This window comes from Coregonus lavaretus (genome assembly GCF_964263955.1).
Source record: "Coregonus lavaretus genome assembly, chromosome: 23".
In the NCBI taxonomy this organism is placed as follows: domain Eukaryota; kingdom Metazoa; phylum Chordata; class Actinopteri; order Salmoniformes; family Salmonidae; genus Coregonus; species Coregonus lavaretus.
Genome location: NC_140010.1, coordinates 46,323,492 through 46,343,325, shown reverse-complemented (window position 1 = coordinate 46,343,325; position 19,834 = coordinate 46,323,492). Strand labels below are relative to the sequence as shown.

The following is a 19,834-nucleotide window of genomic DNA, read 5'->3' as shown; positions in this document are numbered from 1 at the left end:
GCAGTGGATACAGAGGAAGAGAAGGTAGAGAGGGAGTGAAAGGATGATAGGTCCTCCGGAAGTTTAGTTTTCTTTAAGCCCTGTTCTGTAAGCTCGCAATGAGTCACTCAACCATTCACAACAACAAAGATGAGAGATCCCTTCTTCCTCTCTGACAAGCGGTTTCAACTCGCTATTTTCATTTGAGGTTTAGTCCAACAGAATTGGTCATATGGACACCGAAAGACATTGAGATATTATTTTACTGTAATAGAGGAGAAGTTGACCTTTCTAACGATATCCTTTTATGTCTCGACTGCTCAAATTGCGCGCAGAACAGACTACTAAAACGGGAGTATCAGAGAACATTGATTCGGGGAAATAAATGCTCAGTTTGTCACGCACTGAATTGCGTTACCACCACCAGCTGCATTTTAGCCAAGGACTGCCAAATACTAGCTGTCTAGTAAAATCAAATCACATTTTATTTGTCACATGCGCCGAATACTTACAAGCCCTTAACCAACAATGCAGTTCAAGAAATAGAGTTAAGAAAATATTTATTAAATAAACTAAAGTAAAAAATAAAATACATATCAACACATTAAAATAACAGGCTATATACATGGGGTACCGGTACCGAGTCAATGTGCGGGGGTACAGGTTAGTCGAGGTAATTTGTACATGTAGGTAGGGGTAAAGTGACTATGCATAGATAATAAACAGCGAGTAGCAGCAGTGTAAAAACAAAGGGGGGGAGGGTTGTCAATGTAAAAAGTCTGGGTGGCCATTTATAATAATAATAATAATAATATGCCATTTAGCAGACGCTTTTATCCAAAGTGACTTACAGTCATGTGTGCATACATTTTTTTAAGGTATGGGTGGTCCCGGGGATCGAACCCCGGGACCACCCATACCACCCGTTACAAGCGCCATGCTCTACCAATTGAGCTACAGAGGACCATTTGATTAATTGTTCAGCACTCTTATGGCTTGGGGGTAGAAGCTGTTAAGGAGTGTGATGGACATTTTTAAGTTTGTGCTTTTCTAAATAACCAATTTATGTGTTCTATTCATGTTCTTTTCTAATAACCAATTTCTGTATTCATGCAAATGACTGATTGAACGAATCCTCACTATCATTATCTGCAATTTGGCAGTATGCCCAGAACCTTCTTTAGAGAAAGGGATATCTCAGTTTCAAGGTCAGCTTAGAGAGAAGAAGCCTTGTGAGGTATTGGTCGGTCACATGAATGAGAAGCAAATATTAATGATGAATTAATTATGAATGATGAATAAGTTAAATCATGCAAATATAACTTGTCTGTATATAAGAGAACTAACGGTTCTGGTACTTGGTGCATTGAGTTGGTTGGAATCTCTCCAGTGCACTGATAATAAAGAATGATTCATTTAAGATTGACTTTGAGTGTCCCTGTGTAGAATTTCCACGACAATTTGGTGTCAACAAATAGGATGATTCTGCCTGGTGCATAGCAAGTAAGGACAAGAGAATCGTTGAAGATGCACATGGGGTAATATAGGAGATTACAGAGTGTGTTTGGGAATAGTACTAAGTGGATGTGAAAGTTATGTGATTGTGAGATATGCCATATTAAGCTGATTAAAAATTGGATAATAAATGGATTGAAATGATTACTATTAAGATTGACATTTCGATAATTAGCTGATTGATTGCAATTTGGATATTAAGCTGATTTGAAATTTGGATGACAAGAGATTGAAATATGGATAATAAGCTGATTGAAAATTGGATAATAAGAGATTGAAATTGTGCTATAACATACTGAGTGAATGAGAGCTGTCAGGGGACTAGCTCCAGTGTGAATGTGAGCTGAGTTTTCCAGTTCTGTGTGAGTTTTTCAATCTATAACGTTATCCAGGGGTTCCGTCCACCACCGCCCATCATAGTCTGGGACTACTAGCACAAGTGTTATTGAGCACGGGGTGTTTTATATGTATAGGAAGTAGCGGCAAGAGAACCATTGAAGATGCATATGGTGCATAGGATGTAACGTACCTCTCGGGCTGCTGCGGTGTGGACATGAATAACTAAAGATTTCTAACGTTATATAGGGATTATGTGTGGAGATATGAAAGAAGAGTATTATTCCCGAATATGCGTGTTAAATAGAACACTAGTGAATATTGTCACACTCTGGCTCCAGGACTTGTGTATTTGAGCCAGGGTGTATGTTGTTTTGTTGGGTTTTGGGTGATGTTTTATGGTTGCATGTCTGTCACGTTTATTTCTAGGTGGGGAGTTCTGTTGTGTCTATTTCTAGGTTGTGGTTGTGTTTCCTTGTTTGTATTCAATGACTCCCAATCGGAGGTAACGAGTGTCAGCTGTCTGCTCGTTATCTCTGATTGGGAGCCATATTTAAGATGTAGGTTTTCTTGTGTTAGTGGTGGGTTTTTGTTCTATGTTCAGTCGGTGTACTGAGGACGTTACGGATCGTGTTTTGTTTTGTCGTTATTTCACATTAAAGTCATCATGTTCACTCCCAACGCTGCGCTTTGGTCCTACTTTATTGGCGATCGTGACAGAAAAACCCACCACAACGAGACCAAGCAGCAGTTGGAATACGAGTGGTGGAGCCAGAAGAGCGAAGGTTGGGAGAGGACTATGGAGGCCTGGTCCACCGAGAGGAGAGACCCCCAGAAAATTTTTAGGGGGGGGCTCACGACGTCGGGGCAGAAGGTGTACGGCCCGGAGGAGTGCAAGAGGTTGGCAGATATGGCCGCCAGTTTAAGGGGGCCACTGGTTACGAAGGGGATGGAAAGTGTGGAGGCACGGCGAGAGGTACTGGGGGGTGTTTCCAGTCCGGTCCGGCCCGTTCCTGATCCCCGTGTAGGGCCAGGGGTGTGTGTCCCCAGTGCGGTTCTGCCTGTCCCTGCTCAACGCCCCGAGCCTACGGGGTGCGTCGTCAGCCCTGTCCAGCCAGAGCCGTCCGCCAGACAGGATCAGCCAGAGCCTTCCGCCAGACGGGATCAGCCAGAGCCTTCCGCCAGACGGGATCAGCCAGAGCCTTCCGCCAGACGGGATCAGCCAGAGCCTTCTGCCAGACAGGATCAGCCAGAGCCTTCCGCCAGCCAGGATCCGCCAGAGCCGTCCAGCCATGAGCAGCCAGATCCGTCAGCCGGCCATGAGCAGCCAGATCCGTCAGCCAGCCATGAGCAGCCAGATCCGTCAGCCAGCCATGAGCAGCCAGATCCGTCAGCCAGCCATGAGCAGCCAGATCCGTCAGCCAGCCATGAGCAGCCAGATCCGTCAGCCAGCCATGAGCAGCCAGATCCATCAGCCAGCCATGAGCCGTCCAGCCAGGATCCGCCAGAGCCGTCCAGCCAGGATCCGCCAGAGCCGTCCAGCCAGGATCCGCCAGAGCCGTCCAGCCGGGATCCGCCAGAGCTGTCCAGCCGGGATCCGCCAGAGCCGTCCAGCCGGGATCCGCCAGAGCCGTCCAGCCGGGATCCGCCAGAGCCGTCCAGCCAGGATCCGCCAGAGCCGACCAGCCAGGAGCCACCAGAGCCGTCCAGCCAGTATCCGCCATTCAGCCTGGTACTGCCCCTTAGTCCGGTACTGCCCCGTAGTCCGGTACTTCCCCGTAGTCCGGTGCTGCCCCTTAGTCCGGTGCCGCCCCTTAACCCAGTGGGGTGTAGTTGGGGGGTGGTAATGTGGAGGAGGCTAGGGAAGCGGGTGGTGACTAAGGTGGGATGGGGACCACGACCAGGGGCAGAACCGCCACCGTGGACAGACGCCCACCCAGACCCTCCCCTAGACTGTATGCTGGTGCGCCCGGAGTTCGCACCTTTAGGGGGGGGTACTGTCACACTCTGGCTCCAGGACTTGTGTATTTGAGCCAGGGTGTATGTTGTTTTGTTGGGTTTTGGGTGATGTTTTATGGTTGCATGTCTGTCACGTTTATTTCTAGGTGGGGAGTTCTGTTGTGTCTATTTCTAGGTTGTGGTTGTGTTTCCTTGTTTGTATTCAATGACTCCCAATCGGAGGTAACGAGTGTCAGCTGTCTGCTCGTTATCTCTGATTGGGAGCCATATTTAAGATGTAGGTTTTCTTGTGTTAGTGGTGGGTTTTTGTTCTATGTTCAGTCGGTGTACTGAGGACGTTACGGATCGTGTTTTGTTTTGTCGTTATTTCACATTAAAGTCATCATGTTCACTCCCAACGCTGCGCTTTGGTCCTACTTTATTGGCGATCGTGACAAATATATTTAAACGCCTGTATGAATAGAACACTGGTGTAGAGGAGGAATTTGTGATGTAACACAAATGTATAATGGGTTACTAGAGATAAAGTAACACAATATTGAGTATAATGGGTTACTAGAGATTTGATAAAGTAACAATAGAAAAATATATATATATATACAACTTGCACACCCACACGTAGTGTGTAAAAAGTGGTGTAAAAAGTATTATGGTCAGTGGTCCCTTTATGGATCATTTGAGAAAGATAAGATTAAAACATTGTACGGGACTTGATTTACCCCTCACCAATAAAACTAAACGCTTATGAGATTTCTTCCACCCTGCTAATACATGTTGAAATAAACCCCATACAAGGTTAAATAGAAACAATGATTTTCTGTATTCACCTACTCAACCGTTTAACGTGCTAGGTAGAGACTTATTATGGACAGAGCATGACATCTACAAGGGACTGATAGACAGTGCCAGCCCAGTTAATACATATTGATCCCGCCAAAGCATTACATATGAATCTTAAAATAATAGACATTTCGTAAGTGTGAAGTAACAAAGTGAATGGTAATTTGCTTTCAGATAGCACTCTAATAATGCAATGTCTTAGTAATTTGAAGAAGTAAATGTTTCAATACAAGGTCACATGATGAACAGAGGGATTGAGCATAGGGACTGATATTAAATTAGAGGCCGCCATCTGGTGTTTGGGTTAGAGATAAGCTTCCGGTGGAACAATAGATAGCTGCCAGTACTCACTGAACAAAAAACAGGCTGTAAGGGACACAGTGGGGAAATTTGGGACAGAGGTATCAATAATAAGGGTAAGAGACGTTTTTGACCATTTCCAATTATTATTACTCAGTTCTAGTTTGGGTAGCATCAGTGATTTAAGTAAGAATGTAATGTAATCTAATCCAATAATGTTTCCATTACGTGGAACTGTCCAGAATAAGTAGAACCAAGTAAGCGTTTAGGTACCAAATATTGAGCTGATGCCAGGTTTCCTACAGATGTGACGCTTGGCATTCAGGCCATAGAGTTCAATCTTGGTTTCATCAGACCAGAGAATCTTGTTTCTCATGGTCTGAGAGTCTTTAGGTGCCTTTTGGCAAACTCCAAGCGGGATGTAATGTGCCTTTTACTGAGGAGTGGCTTCCGTCTGGCCACTCTACCGTAAAGGCCTGATTGGAGGAGTGCTGCAGAGATGGTTATCCTTCTGGAAGTTTCTCCCATCTCCACAGAGGAACTCTAGAGCTCTGTCAGAGTGACCATCGGGTTCTTGGTCACCTCCATGACCACGGCCCTTCTCCCCAGATTGCTCAGTTTTGCCGGGCGCCAGCTCTAGGAAGAGCCTTGGTGATTACAAACTTCTTCCATTTAAGAATGATGGAGGCCACTGTGTTCTTGGGGACCTTCAATACTCCAGAAATATGTTGGTACCCTTCCCCAGATCTGTGCCTCGACACAATCCTGTCTCGGAGCTCTACGGACAATTCCTTCGACCTCAAGGCTTGGTTTTTGCGCTGACATGCACTGTCAACTGTGGGACCTTATATAGACAGGTGTGTGCCTTTCCAAATCATGTCCAATCAATTGAATTTACCACAGGTGGACTCCAATCGAGTTGTAGAAACATCTCAAGGATGATCATTGGAAACAGGATGAACCTGAGCTCAATTTCAAGTCTCATAGCAAAGGGTCTGAATACGTATGTACAGTTGAAATCGGAAGTTTACATACACTTAGGTTGGAGTCATTAAAACTTGTTTTTTCAACAACTACACAAATTTCTTGTTAACAATCTATAGTTTTGGCAAGTCGGTTAGGACATTTACTTTGTGCATGACACAAGTAATTTTTCCAACAATTGTTTACAGACAGATTATTTCACTTATAATTCACTATATCACAATTCCAGTGGGTCAGAAGTTTACATACACTAAGTTGACTGTGCCTTTAAACAGCTTGGAAAATTCCAGAAAATGATGTCATGGCTTTAGAAGCTTCTGATAGGCTAATTGACATCATTTGAGTCAATTGGAGGTGCACCTGTGGATGTATCGCAAGGCCTACCTTCAAACTCAGTGCCTCTTTACTTGACATCATGGGGTAAATCAAAAGAAATCAGCCAAGACCTCAGGAAAATAAATGGTAGACCTCCACAAGTCTGGTTCATCCTTGGGAGCAATTTCCAAATGCCTTAAGGTACCACGTTCATCTGTACAAACAATAGTACGCAAGAACCATGGGACCACGCAGCCGTCATACCGCTCAGGAAGGAGATGCGTTCTGTCTCCTAGAGATAAACGTACTTTGGTGCGAAAAGTGCAACTCCATCCCAGAACAACAGCAAAGGACCTTGTGAAGATGCTGGAGGAAACAGGTACAAAAGTATCTATATCCACAGTAAAACAAATCCTATATCGACAACCTGAAAGGCCGCTCAGCAAGGAAGAAGCCACTGCTCCAAAACCGCCATAAAAAAGCCAGACTACGGTTTGCAACTGCACATGGGGACAAAGATCGTACTTTTTGGAGAAATGATTAAACAAAAATAGAACTGTTTGGCCATAATGACCAACGTTATGTTTTGAGGAAAAAGGGGAATGCTTGCAAGCCGAAGAACACCATCCCAACCGTGAAGCACGGGGGTGGCAGCATCATGCTGTGGGGGTGCTTTGCTGCAGGAGGGACTGGTGCACTTCACAAAATAGATGGCATCATGAGGAAGGAAAATTATGTGGAAATATTGAAGCAACATCTCAAGACATCAGTCAGGAAGTTAAAGCTTGGTCGCAAATGGGTCTTCCAAATGGACAATGACCCAAAGCATACTTCCAAAGTTGTGGCAAAATGGCTTAAGGACAACAAAGTCAAGGTATTGGAGTGGCCATCACAAAGCCCTGACCTCAATCCTATAGAAAATTTGAGGGCAGAACTGAATAAGCGTGTGCGAGTAAGTAGGCCTACATACCTGACTCAGTTACACCAGCTCTGTCAGGAGGAATGGGCCAAAATTCACCCAACTTATTGTGGGAAGCTTGTGGAAGGCTACCTGAAATGTTTGACCCAAGTTAAACAATTTAAAAGGCAATACTACCAAATACTAATTGAGTGTATGTAAACTTCTGACCCCCTGGGAATGTGATGAAATAAATAAAAGCTGAAATAAATAATTCTCTCTACTATTATTCTAACATTTCACAGTCTTAAAATAAAGTGGTGATCCTAACTGACCTAAGACAGGTCATTTTTACTAGGATTAAATGTCAGGAATTGTGAAAAACTGAGTTTAAATGTATTTGGCTAAAGTGTATGTAAACTTCAGACTTCAACTGTAAATAAGATATTTCTGTTTTATTTTTAATACATTTGGTAAAATTTCTAAAAAACGGTTTTCACTTTGGTATTATGGGGTATTGTGTGTAGATGCTGAGGATTTGTATTTATTCCATTTTAGAATAAGGCTGTAACGTAACAAAATGTGGAAAAGGTCAAGGGGTCTGAATACTTTCAGAAGGCACTGTATGTGCTGTGTGCGCGCAATAGCCTGGGGATAACGTTACACCAAGAAACACTTACCTGGATGAAAGCCCTTAACGTAAGTTAATTGAATGTGGGTTTTTTCTGGAACCAAGTTACACGTTCCTCAGTACACAAACACACACGCAATAATATAACAACCCATACTGTGCAGTGCTGGGCCCAGTCAGGTCTTTGACACATTCACCCACTCCCCATCTGAAAGACCAGCCACAAAATGTTGGCACCATTGTAACAGATAATAATCCAGCCCTGGTCTCCAGCATGGGAACAGAAGAGGAATACCAATACTTAGTTTGAAGTGAGGCACCTTAGGTCATTCATAACACATCCATAAATACTCTATATCGCATGACACTGTACCTACTATAAAGTCAGACACCTTTGGCCATTCATAACACATACATAAAGGCTTAATAATGCAAACACAAATGTATTATCACTAACAGCTAAAACAAAGAAACATTAAAGGCATGTTTAAACCATCATTTCCTTTTATTACATTTCTAAAACGATATACATTACGTTTCAAAAAGTCCAACAATGCAATTACATTGAACATTACACAGGACTGTGAATAGTGTAGATTGTCCCTGAGCTGGCAGATGAATGGTTCTTGCCTCTCTTCCTGCTGGAGGTACTGCATGTTGGTTCCAACCTTAAAGTAACAACAAAGAAAGTTAGCAGGTCTGTTAGGAAATGCCTTTGTCTCACCATCTGGATAAGGGCATTTCTGTGCTGCACCAGAAATACTCTAAATGAGGAGATAGGGAAACTCCATTCGATTCATATTATTATATTCCTCTTTCATTTATAAATCTCATGACACGACTATGAGACGTGGCTGTATCTAAGGGGGGTTTTATTTAGCTGAGCCTGCTAGCTAGCTAAATTTAGTTAGCTAGCTAGCAATTGCTGTGAAGTCACCAAAATTATTTGAAATAACAATTGAAGAAGCTATGTAATCTAACGCAACACTTAAGTACTACAAACTAATCTAATTTACAATAAATAAAGGTTAACTTACTTGTTTTTCACTGTCCAGTGGCACAACATGTGGGCATTTGATTTGCAAACTCATCACGTGTGCTTATTGCACTAAAGAAACACTGCTAACTGAACAACAGTGCAGGGCATATGCAGTGAATTGAAGGGGAACTACAAAAACAAAAAAGTTTATTAGATTTTTCCCAGAACTCAAAAGTAGTCCCCTGATTTGGTTTAAGCATTGTTGTGAACACGGAGAATAAAATGTTGTTATTTTTCTATTAATAAAGTGTCAAAACCAGAAGAAATTTGGGAAGTCCGAAACATGGAAAAACAAAAAAGAGAAAACATCATTTGGAGGAAAAAAACTGAATTAGGCAAAAAATAACAGATTTTAAAATACCCTACATAAATGTTTTTGCTGTTCATGTGTAACCAGTGTGAAACCAGTGTTTCAATCGGTGACGTCACTCGCTCTGAGACCTTGAAGTAGTTGTTTCGACGGGTAACAATGCTTCGAGAGTGACTGTTATCGATGTGTGCATAGGGTCCATGGTTCAAGCCCAGGTAGGGGCGAGGAGAGGGACGGAAGCAACACTGTTACACATGATTGCACTTTAAATTGTGTTTCATCCTGCAACACAGCAATGTTTGGGGCAGGTCCAATATTGGCTATGCATCCAAGAGGGAAAGAGGTTGGGCTATCCTATAAATGTTTTAGAGTAATATAATATAATATGTACAATTTAGCAGACGCTTTTATCCAAAGCGACTTTATAGCCGAAAGGATATCTTAACTTTTTAAGACTTCCATTTTCCATGATCTACCCTGAATAAAGTATATGGGGCCAGGAGAGACTGTCATCTCCGGTTTAGTTTAGTTTCAAAAGCCACTGCCAACGTGAGCTAACTTAACACAAATAACGATGGATAGGGTCAAGCTTACCATGTTCAAAATTGCATGTACAAATCAACTCAAAGACTTGATTTGAAGTTACTTAGAGGTGACTTGGCCACAACTTTTGAACATGGTGAGCTTGCTCTGATCACTTCCATTGTGTTTTGGTTATTGTTAGCTATAGGTAGCTTCAGTTGGCAGTGGCTTTTTAAACAAATCTCAACCATGGATGACTGTTTCTCCTGGCCCCATAGATTACTTTCTGGGTAAATGACAAAACAGTATGAAAAAGTGAAGATATCCTTTAACCATATATTCATAGAAACTTGAAATATTGTTTGATTAATTACATTTGATGATGTTTGATATACAGGAAGTCTTTGAATATAGCTGTTTTAAGAGTTCTACATTTTTTAGGTGCAACACAATATTGATTATTGAATTACCTTTGCTCTAGTTTGGTATTTTACCATTCATTTAAACATGTTAAATAACAATCTCTTACCTAGCATGATGACTGAAGCCATTTTTGCTGTTAGAATAAAAAAAAACTGGTTAGAAGGGCCGTGGGTCATGTTACATTATGTTTAAAATGCAGGAAATTAGCTTTAAGTGGCAAAACGGACCCCCCCCCCCCCTCCACATCTTAAACCACAGTTACGCCCCTGGTTACACAATCATTCATGCATAGTGACACACTATTAATGACCATGCTCTTCTGTCTTTGGGATGTTTGTGGTGTTACGGCAACAGAATGGTGACAGTAGAGAAGCCTTATATCAAATGTTCTCTCTAAGCTGCACAAGATTGAATTTCACTCAACTTTATAGAATTTTCCCTGTTAGTTAACACTATCAATGTTGTGATTGAATCAACGCATATTGCTGGTGACACTGTCTGTGATTTAGTTAGAATTCAAGGCACACTTAACCAGCATGACTACCACAGCATTCTGCAGAGATATGCCATCCCATCTGGTTTGGGCTTAGTGGGACTATCATTTGTTTTTCAACAGGACAATGACCCAACACACCTCCAGGCTGTGTAAGGGCTATTTTACCAAGAAGGAGAGTGATGGAGTGCTGCATCAGATGACCTGGCCTCCACAATCCCCTGACCTCAACCCAATTGAGATGGTTTGGGATGAGTCGGACGGCAGAGTGAAGGAAAAGCAGCCAACAAGTGCTCAGCATATATGGGAACTCCCTCAAGGCTGTTGGAAAAGCATTCCAGGTGAAGCTGGTTGAGAGAATGCCAAGAGTGTGCAAAGCTGTCATCAAGGCAAAGGGTGGCTATTTGAAGAATCTCAAATATAGCATATATTTTGATTTGTTTAACACTTTTTTGGTTACTACATGATTCCATATGTGTTATTTCATCGTTTTGATGTCCCGTTACATGCCCGAGTGTTGCAAAATAAATGTACACATACAGTACCAGTCAAAAGTTACACCTACTCATTCAAGGGTTTTTCTTTATTTGTACAATTTTTTACATTGTGGTCAGCATTGCGGTCAGCATGTCAGTGTTCACAGTAAACGCACACCGGAAGTTGGACAGAATTTTCACAAAGTTGAAGTTTGCGCTCAGCAGACCTGATATTAGCTCAGTTCCGGAAAAAAATTAGAGGGAACATGCTGAAAGGTGTTGCCGGTATCAAAGCCAAAACGTTTATTTCCGCCTAACGACCTAGTAATAATTTCGTTAAAAGTTCTGCTTAGATGATCATTTCAGCACCATTTTGATTGGGACAGCGCCATCGCTCTGCTTTGATGTCAGTTATTATTTATTATTTATTTTTTAAATCTCCATTTGTATATTGGTTAGGCTACAGTCAGGCAAATGTTAGCTGAGGTGAGAGCTGTTCATGATCATCTTGTGTAGTCGGCTCGTTTATTAGAACATTTTGCCTGCATGTTATGTAGTTTAACAAGTGGATTATTTTGCTCTTCACTCACAGTCGCTTAGTAGCCTAGGCCTACTCCACACCAAAAGCCTGTGACTTCACTGACTTGTCTCAATCAATGGGAGTTTGTTTCACTGAATCTCTGTCTGTATAGGCTATTTGGTTAATGGGTTTCTGGCTGGGCAAATAAGTGGAGGTGGCATAGCTCATCTATTCGTTTGCTCATCTATCACTGATCGGAAACATTTAGCATGCAATAATGTAGCCCAAATCAAGCAGGCTTATTATTTTGCTCGATCGTGTATAGGCAACTCCAAAAGCCTGCAGAGGTTGTGAAATATGAACACGACACTCGCATGCTTTCGAAAAAAGGATTGCTATTATTTTCAATCGGCATCATTATGAAGATACTCTCAGTGTAAGACCCTACTCCTGTTCCCTAACAAAGTGGAGTGAGGGTAGGATAGAGATGGAACGTGGATCAATAAAGCTTGGGCTATGTTTCAAAATATCACTGTTTTATATGACAGCGGTTCCACACGTTCCCGTGACTTAAGTTGTGTGGGAAAAATATTATTTGTATTTGATTCTATTATATTCCATTATATTCTTACTATAACATGTACTGTATGTGTGATGACTGTGATCAGGTAGGTCTGTCTTGTCTGTTTAATGAACAAAATAATGAACTATTGATTTTATTCATTTGGACTAAACATAATTCAACTCAAAATATGTTGTTCTGTTGTTTTGAAAATACATTTTATTCGACTTATGTTTCTTAGGTCCTGCTTGAACAAATGAATCATGGATTTCTTTTTGATGGTGTATATTCAATGGATGTATGAAAATAGACGCCCACCCACATCTGCACACCACTACTACCACTCCTCACCGGCATGCGCACGGGAGGTTTAAAACGCATATGCAGGCAAGAATGTGATAAAAATGAGCCTGTTTGTAAGGGGGTAATATAAACACAGCCAAGTTGTTTTTACAGGCAAAAAGCAGTATTAGTGTGACTGTGTGGTTCTGTGGTGTATGATGTTCTGTGGGGTGTAGTCAGTCTCAATTCAACATTTTACATTTCGGACAGAATTGAGCTGAAATAACCTACCCCAACCCTGCAAACCTGCAGAGTTAGACTTTATGGGAAATGTTCATGTGTGGTTACACTGCTGCTTATTAAACTCAAAAACATTGATTGGTTCTGATCTTAGTGTCACAACTCAGTTCTTGACATCTGTAACCTGTTGATACTGATGAAGTGCAAATAAAGAGCTCAGATTGACAGGGTGGTTTTGACTTTACCTGAAAACAAAGAAATGTTTGTGGCAAAGGGCCAGTATCAGAAGAATGCTAATATTTGTCAGCAAGAGTTTAAGAAAAGCATGGGAAGTAAACAGCCAAGGAAGAAATTAAATCACTGGTCCCATTTAACATGCAATGTACATGGTAGCTGCATATACATTGTAAATGAAATACACTTGTACATCTGAGGGTTGCTTCAGCAGGTGCGTTGGAAATGGTCCAATTTATATTTAAAAGAAAAAAGCTACAGTACACTGCATTTGCAAAGAATCACTTTGATCAATTTAAAACATTTTAGCCTCACAGCCTTCGTTATATCTCTGATTTTAAGACCTTTGTAACTGAAGCCTGTGGAATCCCTACTAACCTAGTAGCATATTCTGGTTTTGATATTAGGGTCTTGTTATGGGCTGTGACCCATGAAAGGCATTTATTGTTCACTCAGAGACAGCTAAATGATAGAGCTTCTAATCCTGCAACAAAAACAACACTGTCATTGTCTGAACTAGATTGCTTCCCCTGAAAATGGCAGCAGTAGTGTGGTGCATGACGACGCTTGATAGTAGTTGCTATCTTTCAGTGAGCAGACTGACGGCAATATGCTATAAACCTGTAATCTTAGCCGATATGAGCTTTAAAAACGTATATTTGGCCACTGTAACATACTGTGTTACAGTGGCGCCCCTCACTGGGGCGTCACAAACTGCTTCACAGGTTTTTTACTTTTTTTATTAAACTTAGAAATACATAAGTACTGGGATTGATACATACAATACACTTTACAGACATCAAATTGGAAATGACAGAGATTGCATACAAATAAATACAAAATCAATTTAATAAGAAACTAAGCATTCACAGCAACTCTCTAACCAGATCAATAATAACCGTCCACAACCTGAGAGTCCTGCTTTGAGCTCTGCCGAGCCTAGCTGATGACGGTTCAAGTGCAGCAATAGACTAGAAGTTAGATAACCATGTACTCTTAAGTGGCAGATTGGGTGTAAACCATGCATGTAAAATGGTTTTATTTGCAGCTGTAATCGCAGCAAGCAAGAGCCTACGGTGAACAACAGACAACTGCAGAGGAGTATCATCATTTAAAATAAAAAGTGTCGGTAAAGCAATCATCTGAGTTCCAGTAACATCAAACATCACAGTTGCAATATCTGTCCAAAAACTAAGAATGGGGGGACATTCCCAAAACATATGCAGTGTAGTACCTGTTGAGTTATTACATACAGTTCGTCGTCAAACCCACTGGCTCCAGGCCATCTATAAATCACTGCTAGGCAAATCCCCGCCTTATCTTAGCTCATTGGTCACCATAGCAGCACCCACCCGTAGTCTACGCTCCAGCAGGTATATCTCACTGGTCATTCCCAAAGCCAACACCTCCTTTGGCCGCCATTCCTTCCAGTTCTCTGCTGCCAATGACTGGAACGAATTGCAAAAATCTCTGAAGCTGGAGACTCTTATCTCCCTTAATAACTTTAAGCATCAGTTGTCAGAGCACCTTACCGATCACTGCACCTGTACACAGCCCATCCGAAATTAGCCCACCCAACTACCTCATCCCTATATTATTTATTTTGCTCTTTTGCACCCCAGTATCTCTATTTGCACATAATCTCTTGCACATCTAGCATTCCAGTGTTAATACTATTGTAATTATTCTGCACTATAGCCTATTTATTGCCTTACCTCCATAACTTGCTACATTTGCACACACTGTATATATATTTTCTGTTGTATTTTCTGACTTTATGTTTTTTTTACCCCATATGTAACTCTGTTGTTTTTATTGCACTACTTTGCTTTATCTTGGCCAGGTCGCAGTTGTAAATGAGAACTTGTTCTCAACTGGCTTACCTGGTTAAATAAAGGTGAAATAAAAAAATAAAAAAGTATATGACAAAAAGGATGATTAGATAACTTCATTTGGAATCATTTAAGAGGTGTGGTGTAAGCCCTATCTATGAGTTTGAAATGGACGAGCTAGGTTTCTGGAGGAGAATAAAGTATTTTCCCATACCCTACACTATTAGAAAAAAACGGTTCCAAAAGGGGTCTTCGGCTGTCCCCAAAGAGCGGCGAGGTAGAAGGTTTCCGTAATGTCCTGGAAAGTATGCAGACTACAATTGTCAAAGAGGTCACCCAGTATATGCACACCTTCAGAAGACCATCCTAGATTACTTAAAGGTTGACCTACCAACATTAGGGCAGGGTTGTTCCATTTAGGAGATGATGCTGGAAGTGATGAACTTACGCTGCACCTTACGCAATACAGTTAAAGAATGGGTCATAATGGGGTCTAATACTACAAGCTTGTAGTAGTTGCTCTGCTGCAATTATAAGCATGTTAAAGGGTAAGTAGCATAAACATAACCATATGTAACATATGGATTTGCATTATTATACGCATCAAAAGTCCCAATGCAAAGTTACACCTCACTTTTCAATTTGTCGAGTTAATACGTAAGACCGATCAGAAAATGTTTTTGCTGGGTGTGACGTAATATGGAGGACCGGCAAGCCAGCCTATTCCCTATAATGTCAACTCCAAAAGAAATAACTTCAAATTGTTTGCACTCATGACTACTAGTTTCAATTTAATTTTCAGCCAACTTACAAGCAAATACTTTAGGAATTTATTGTCACAAATCAGTTTCACGATCGTTTATGGATGAGACGGACCAAGGCGCAGCGTGATAAGCGTACATATTTATTGAATACTTAACTCACGACAAAACAACAAACAAACGATACGTGAAGTCCTAGGTAGACTAAATAACATACCTATCCGGAACAAGATCCCATCCAGACTGGTGCCAAACGGCTGCCTAAGTATGGTCCCCAATCAGAGACAACGAGCTACAGCTGTCTCTGATTGGGAACCACCCTGGCCAACATAGATATACACGATCTATAAAACACAACATAGAAAATATGACATAGAAACTCCACACCCTGGCTCAACATTTAAGAGTCCCCAGAGCCAGGGCGTGACAGTACCCCCCCCAAAGGTGCGGACTGCGACCGCGCCACACAAACACAACAGGGTAGGGGCCGCGTGGGCATTCCGCCTCGGAGGTGGATCCGGCTCCGGGCGTGACCACCACTTTCTTTCCACCTCCCCGTTGCGCCCCTGGTCTGGTCTGGCACCGCTGACTGGAGCTGGACCCGACGACGGTGGATCGATCTGTACAGGCTCTGGACTGGAGCCGCTGGCCGGAGCTGGACTGGGCACCGGTGGAGCGGATTGATCTGGCTCCGGAGTGGATCCGCTGACAGGAGTTGGACCGGACCCCGGTGGAGCGGATTGCTCTGGCTCCGGAGTGGAGCAGCTGAGGGACAGGAACAGGCCGGGCTGGACTGGGAACACGCACCACTGGCTTGGTGCGGGGAGCAGGAACGGGCCGGAGCGGGCTGACGACGCGCACCACTGGCTTGGTGCAGGGAGCAGGAACAGGCCGGAGCGGGCTGACGACGCGCACCACTGGCTTGGTGCGGGGAGCAGGAACGGGCCGGACCAGGCTGACGACGCGCACCACTGGCTTGGCGCGGGGAGCAGGAACGGGCCGGACCGGGCTGACGACGCGCACCACTGGCTTGGCGCGGGGAGCAGGAACGGGCCGGACCGGGCTGACGACGCGCACCACTGGCTTGGCGCGGGGAGCAGGAACGAGCCGGACCGGGCTGGCGACGCGCACCACTGGCTTGGCGCAAGGGACAGGAACAGGCCGGACTGGGCTTGCAACGTGCACCACTGGCTTGGTGCGAGGGACAGGAACAGGCCGGGCTGGACTGGGAACACGCACCACTGGCTTGGTGCGGGGAGCAGGAACAGGCCGGACCGGGCTGGCGACGCGCACCACTGGCTTGGTGCGAGGGGCAGGAACAGGCCGGACCGGGCTGGCGACGCGCACCACTGGCTTGGTGCGAGGGACAGGAACAGGCTGGGCTGGACTGGGAACACGCACCACTGGCTTGGTGCGGGGAGCAGGAACAGGCCGGGCTGGACTGGGAACACGCACCACTGGCTTGGTGCAGGGAGCCGGAACGGGCCGGGCCGGACTGTGGAGGCGGTCTGGAGGTCTGGAGCGAAGAGCTGACACAACCCGTCCTGGCTGAATGCCTACTTCCACACAATACGTGTGAGGCATCAGCACAGGACGTACGGGGCTGTGCACTCGTACTGGCGCTACAGCACGTGGCACTGGCGCAGGATATACGGGACCGAGGAGGCGTACTGGAGACCACGAGCGTTGAGCCGGCACACCCCGTCCTGGCTGAATGCCCATCTTTGCACGACACGTGCGTGGTGCTAGCACAGGTCGTACAGGACACGGAGCCTGCCCAGTCACACGCTTCCTAGCCTGAGTACGGGGAGTTGGCTCTGCTCTAACCATAGGCTCCGCCAACCACACTTTTAGCCCCCCCAAAAAAATTATTGGGGCTGTCTCTCGGGCTTCCTCCTCGGCCGGTACCCTCTGCGTTGCCGCTGCTCCTCTCTATAGCGCGCCTCCACAGTCTCCTCCAAGTCCAGGATCCATTCCCGTCCAGGATCTCCTCCCAGGTCCAGGCTGTCTTTTCCTGGACACGCTGCTTGGTCTTCTTTTGGTGGGATCTTCTGTCACGATCGTTTATGGATGAGACAGACCAAGGCGCAGCGTGATAAGCGTACATATTTATTGAATACTTAACTCACGACAAAACAACAAACAAACGATACGTGAAGTCCTAGGTAGACTAAATAACATACCTATCCGGAACAAGATCCCACCCAGACTGGTGCCAAATGGCTGCCTAAGTATGGTCCCCAATCAGAGACAACGAGCTACAGCTGTCTCTGATTGGGAACCACCCTGGCCAACACAGATATACACAATCTAGAAAACACAAAATAGAAAATATGACATAGAAACTCCACATCCTGGCTCAACATTTAAGAGTCCCCAGAGCCAGGGCGTGACAATCAGCTTGCAAGGTTGCTTGCCAGCTAGCCTGCTAACGTTAGTCCTACCAACCTGCTAACATTACGTTAACACTGCAAAGCAACCTGACTCAGTTACACCAGCTCTGTCAGGAGGAATGGGCCTAAATACACCCAACTTATTGTGGGAAGCTTGTGGAAGGCTACGCGAAACGTTTGACCCAAGTTAAACAATTTAAAGGCAATGCTACCAAATACTAATTGAGTGTATGTAAACTTCTGACCCACTGGGAATGTGAAGAAAGAATTAAAAGCTGAAATAAATCATTCTCTCTACTATTATTCTGACATTTCACATTCTTAAAATAAAGTTGTGATCCTAACTGACCTAAGACAGGGAATTTTTAATAAGATTAAATGTCAGGAATTATGAAAAACTGAGTTTAAATGTATTTGGGTAAAGTGTATGTAATCTTCCGACTTCAACTATATATTTTAAATATTTTATCTTTCTCCCTCAACCCCTGTTTTCTCATTCTGGCTCTCCCCAATTCTCTCTATCTTCCTCTCTCTGTCACAGGCTCTGAACAGGGGTATTGCAGCTGTCAAAGAGGATGCGGTTGAGATGCTGGCCAGCTACGGCTTGGCTTACTCCCTTATGAAGTTCTTCACAGGGCCTATGAGTGACTTCAAGAATGTGGGCCTGGTGTTTGTCAACAGCAAACGCGACCGCTCCAAAGCCGTGCTGTGTATGGTCACCGCCGGGACGATAGCTCTTATCTTTCACGTTCTCATCGGTGAGCTGATTTATCACAAGTTATAATAAGGCAGGACAGTTGTTCTAAGTTCATGAGATGTATAATTCATATTTTTAATAAATCTATATATTTTATTAGTTCAATTACCAATGAGCTGCAGGGAATCTTCCATTATTCCATGCTTCTCTCTGCTTTCCTCTGTATTACTGTATTTATTTACACAAAGTATCAAGTCTGGATAAAATATAACCAAATATGACATTCTGCATCTATGTTAATATTTAGCCAGCTATACCAATGTTCTTAACACTAGAACCGCTGGGCCTCAAGAGATCCCCCTTCAAGCTAATGAGCAGTCATTCTGACTGTCATTAATACATTTCATATACAGTTGAAGTTGGAAGTTTACATACACCTTAGCCAAATACATTTAAACTCAGTTTTTCCCAATTCCTGACATTTAATCCAAGTAAAACTTCCCTGTTTTAGGTCAGTTAGGATCACCACTTTATTTTAAGAATGTGAAATGTCAGAATAATAGTAGAGAGAATGATTTATTTCAGCTTTTATTTATTTCATCACATTCCCAGTGGGTCAGAAGTTTACATACATTCAATTAGTATTTGGTAGCATTGCCTTTAAATTGTTTAACTTGGGTCTAACGTTTCGCGTAGCCTTCCACAAGCTTCCAACAATAAGTTGGGTGAATTTTGGCCCATTCCTCCTGACAGAGCTGGTGTAACTGAGTCAGGTTTGTAGGCCTCCTTGCTCGCACACGCTTTTTCAGTTCTGCCCACATATTTTGTATAGGATTGAGGTCAGGGCTTTGTGATGGCCACTCCAATACCTTGACTTTGTTGTCCTTAAGCCATTTTGCCACAACTTTGGAAGTATGCTTGGGGTCATTGTCCATTTGGGAGATCCATTTGCGACCAAGCTTTAACTTCCTGACTGATGTATTGAGATGTTGCTTCAATATATCCACCTAATTTTCCTTCCTCATGATGCCATCTATTTTGTGAAGTGCACCAGTCCCTCCTGCAGCAAAGCACCCTCACAGCATGATGCTGCCACCCCTGTGCTTCAAGGTTGGGATGGTGTTCCCTCCTTTTTCCTCCAAACATAACGAAGGTCATTATGGCCAAACAGTTCTATTTTTGTTTCATCAGACCAGAGGACATTTCTGATTTGCACTTTTTGCACCAAAGTACGTTCATCTCTAGGAGACAGAACGTGTCTCCATCCTGAGCGGTATGACAGCTGCGTGGTCC

General features: G+C 43.5%; 1 protein-coding gene across 1 annotated transcript in view; it reads left to right on the top strand.

Moving 5' to 3' along the window:
* The window catches only part of ankhb (ANKH inorganic pyrophosphate transport regulator b), a gene marked incomplete at its 5' end in the record, with an annotated part of 91,314 nt that overhangs the window by 38,939 nt on the left and 32,541 nt on the right, over positions 1-19,834 (top strand). The window contains one exon of the mRNA XM_084188277.1: positions 18,386-18,602. Within this exon, the coding sequence (XP_084044403.1) occupies positions 18,386-18,602 (217 nt within the window). The remainder of the gene's footprint in view (positions 1-18,385; positions 18,603-19,834) is intronic.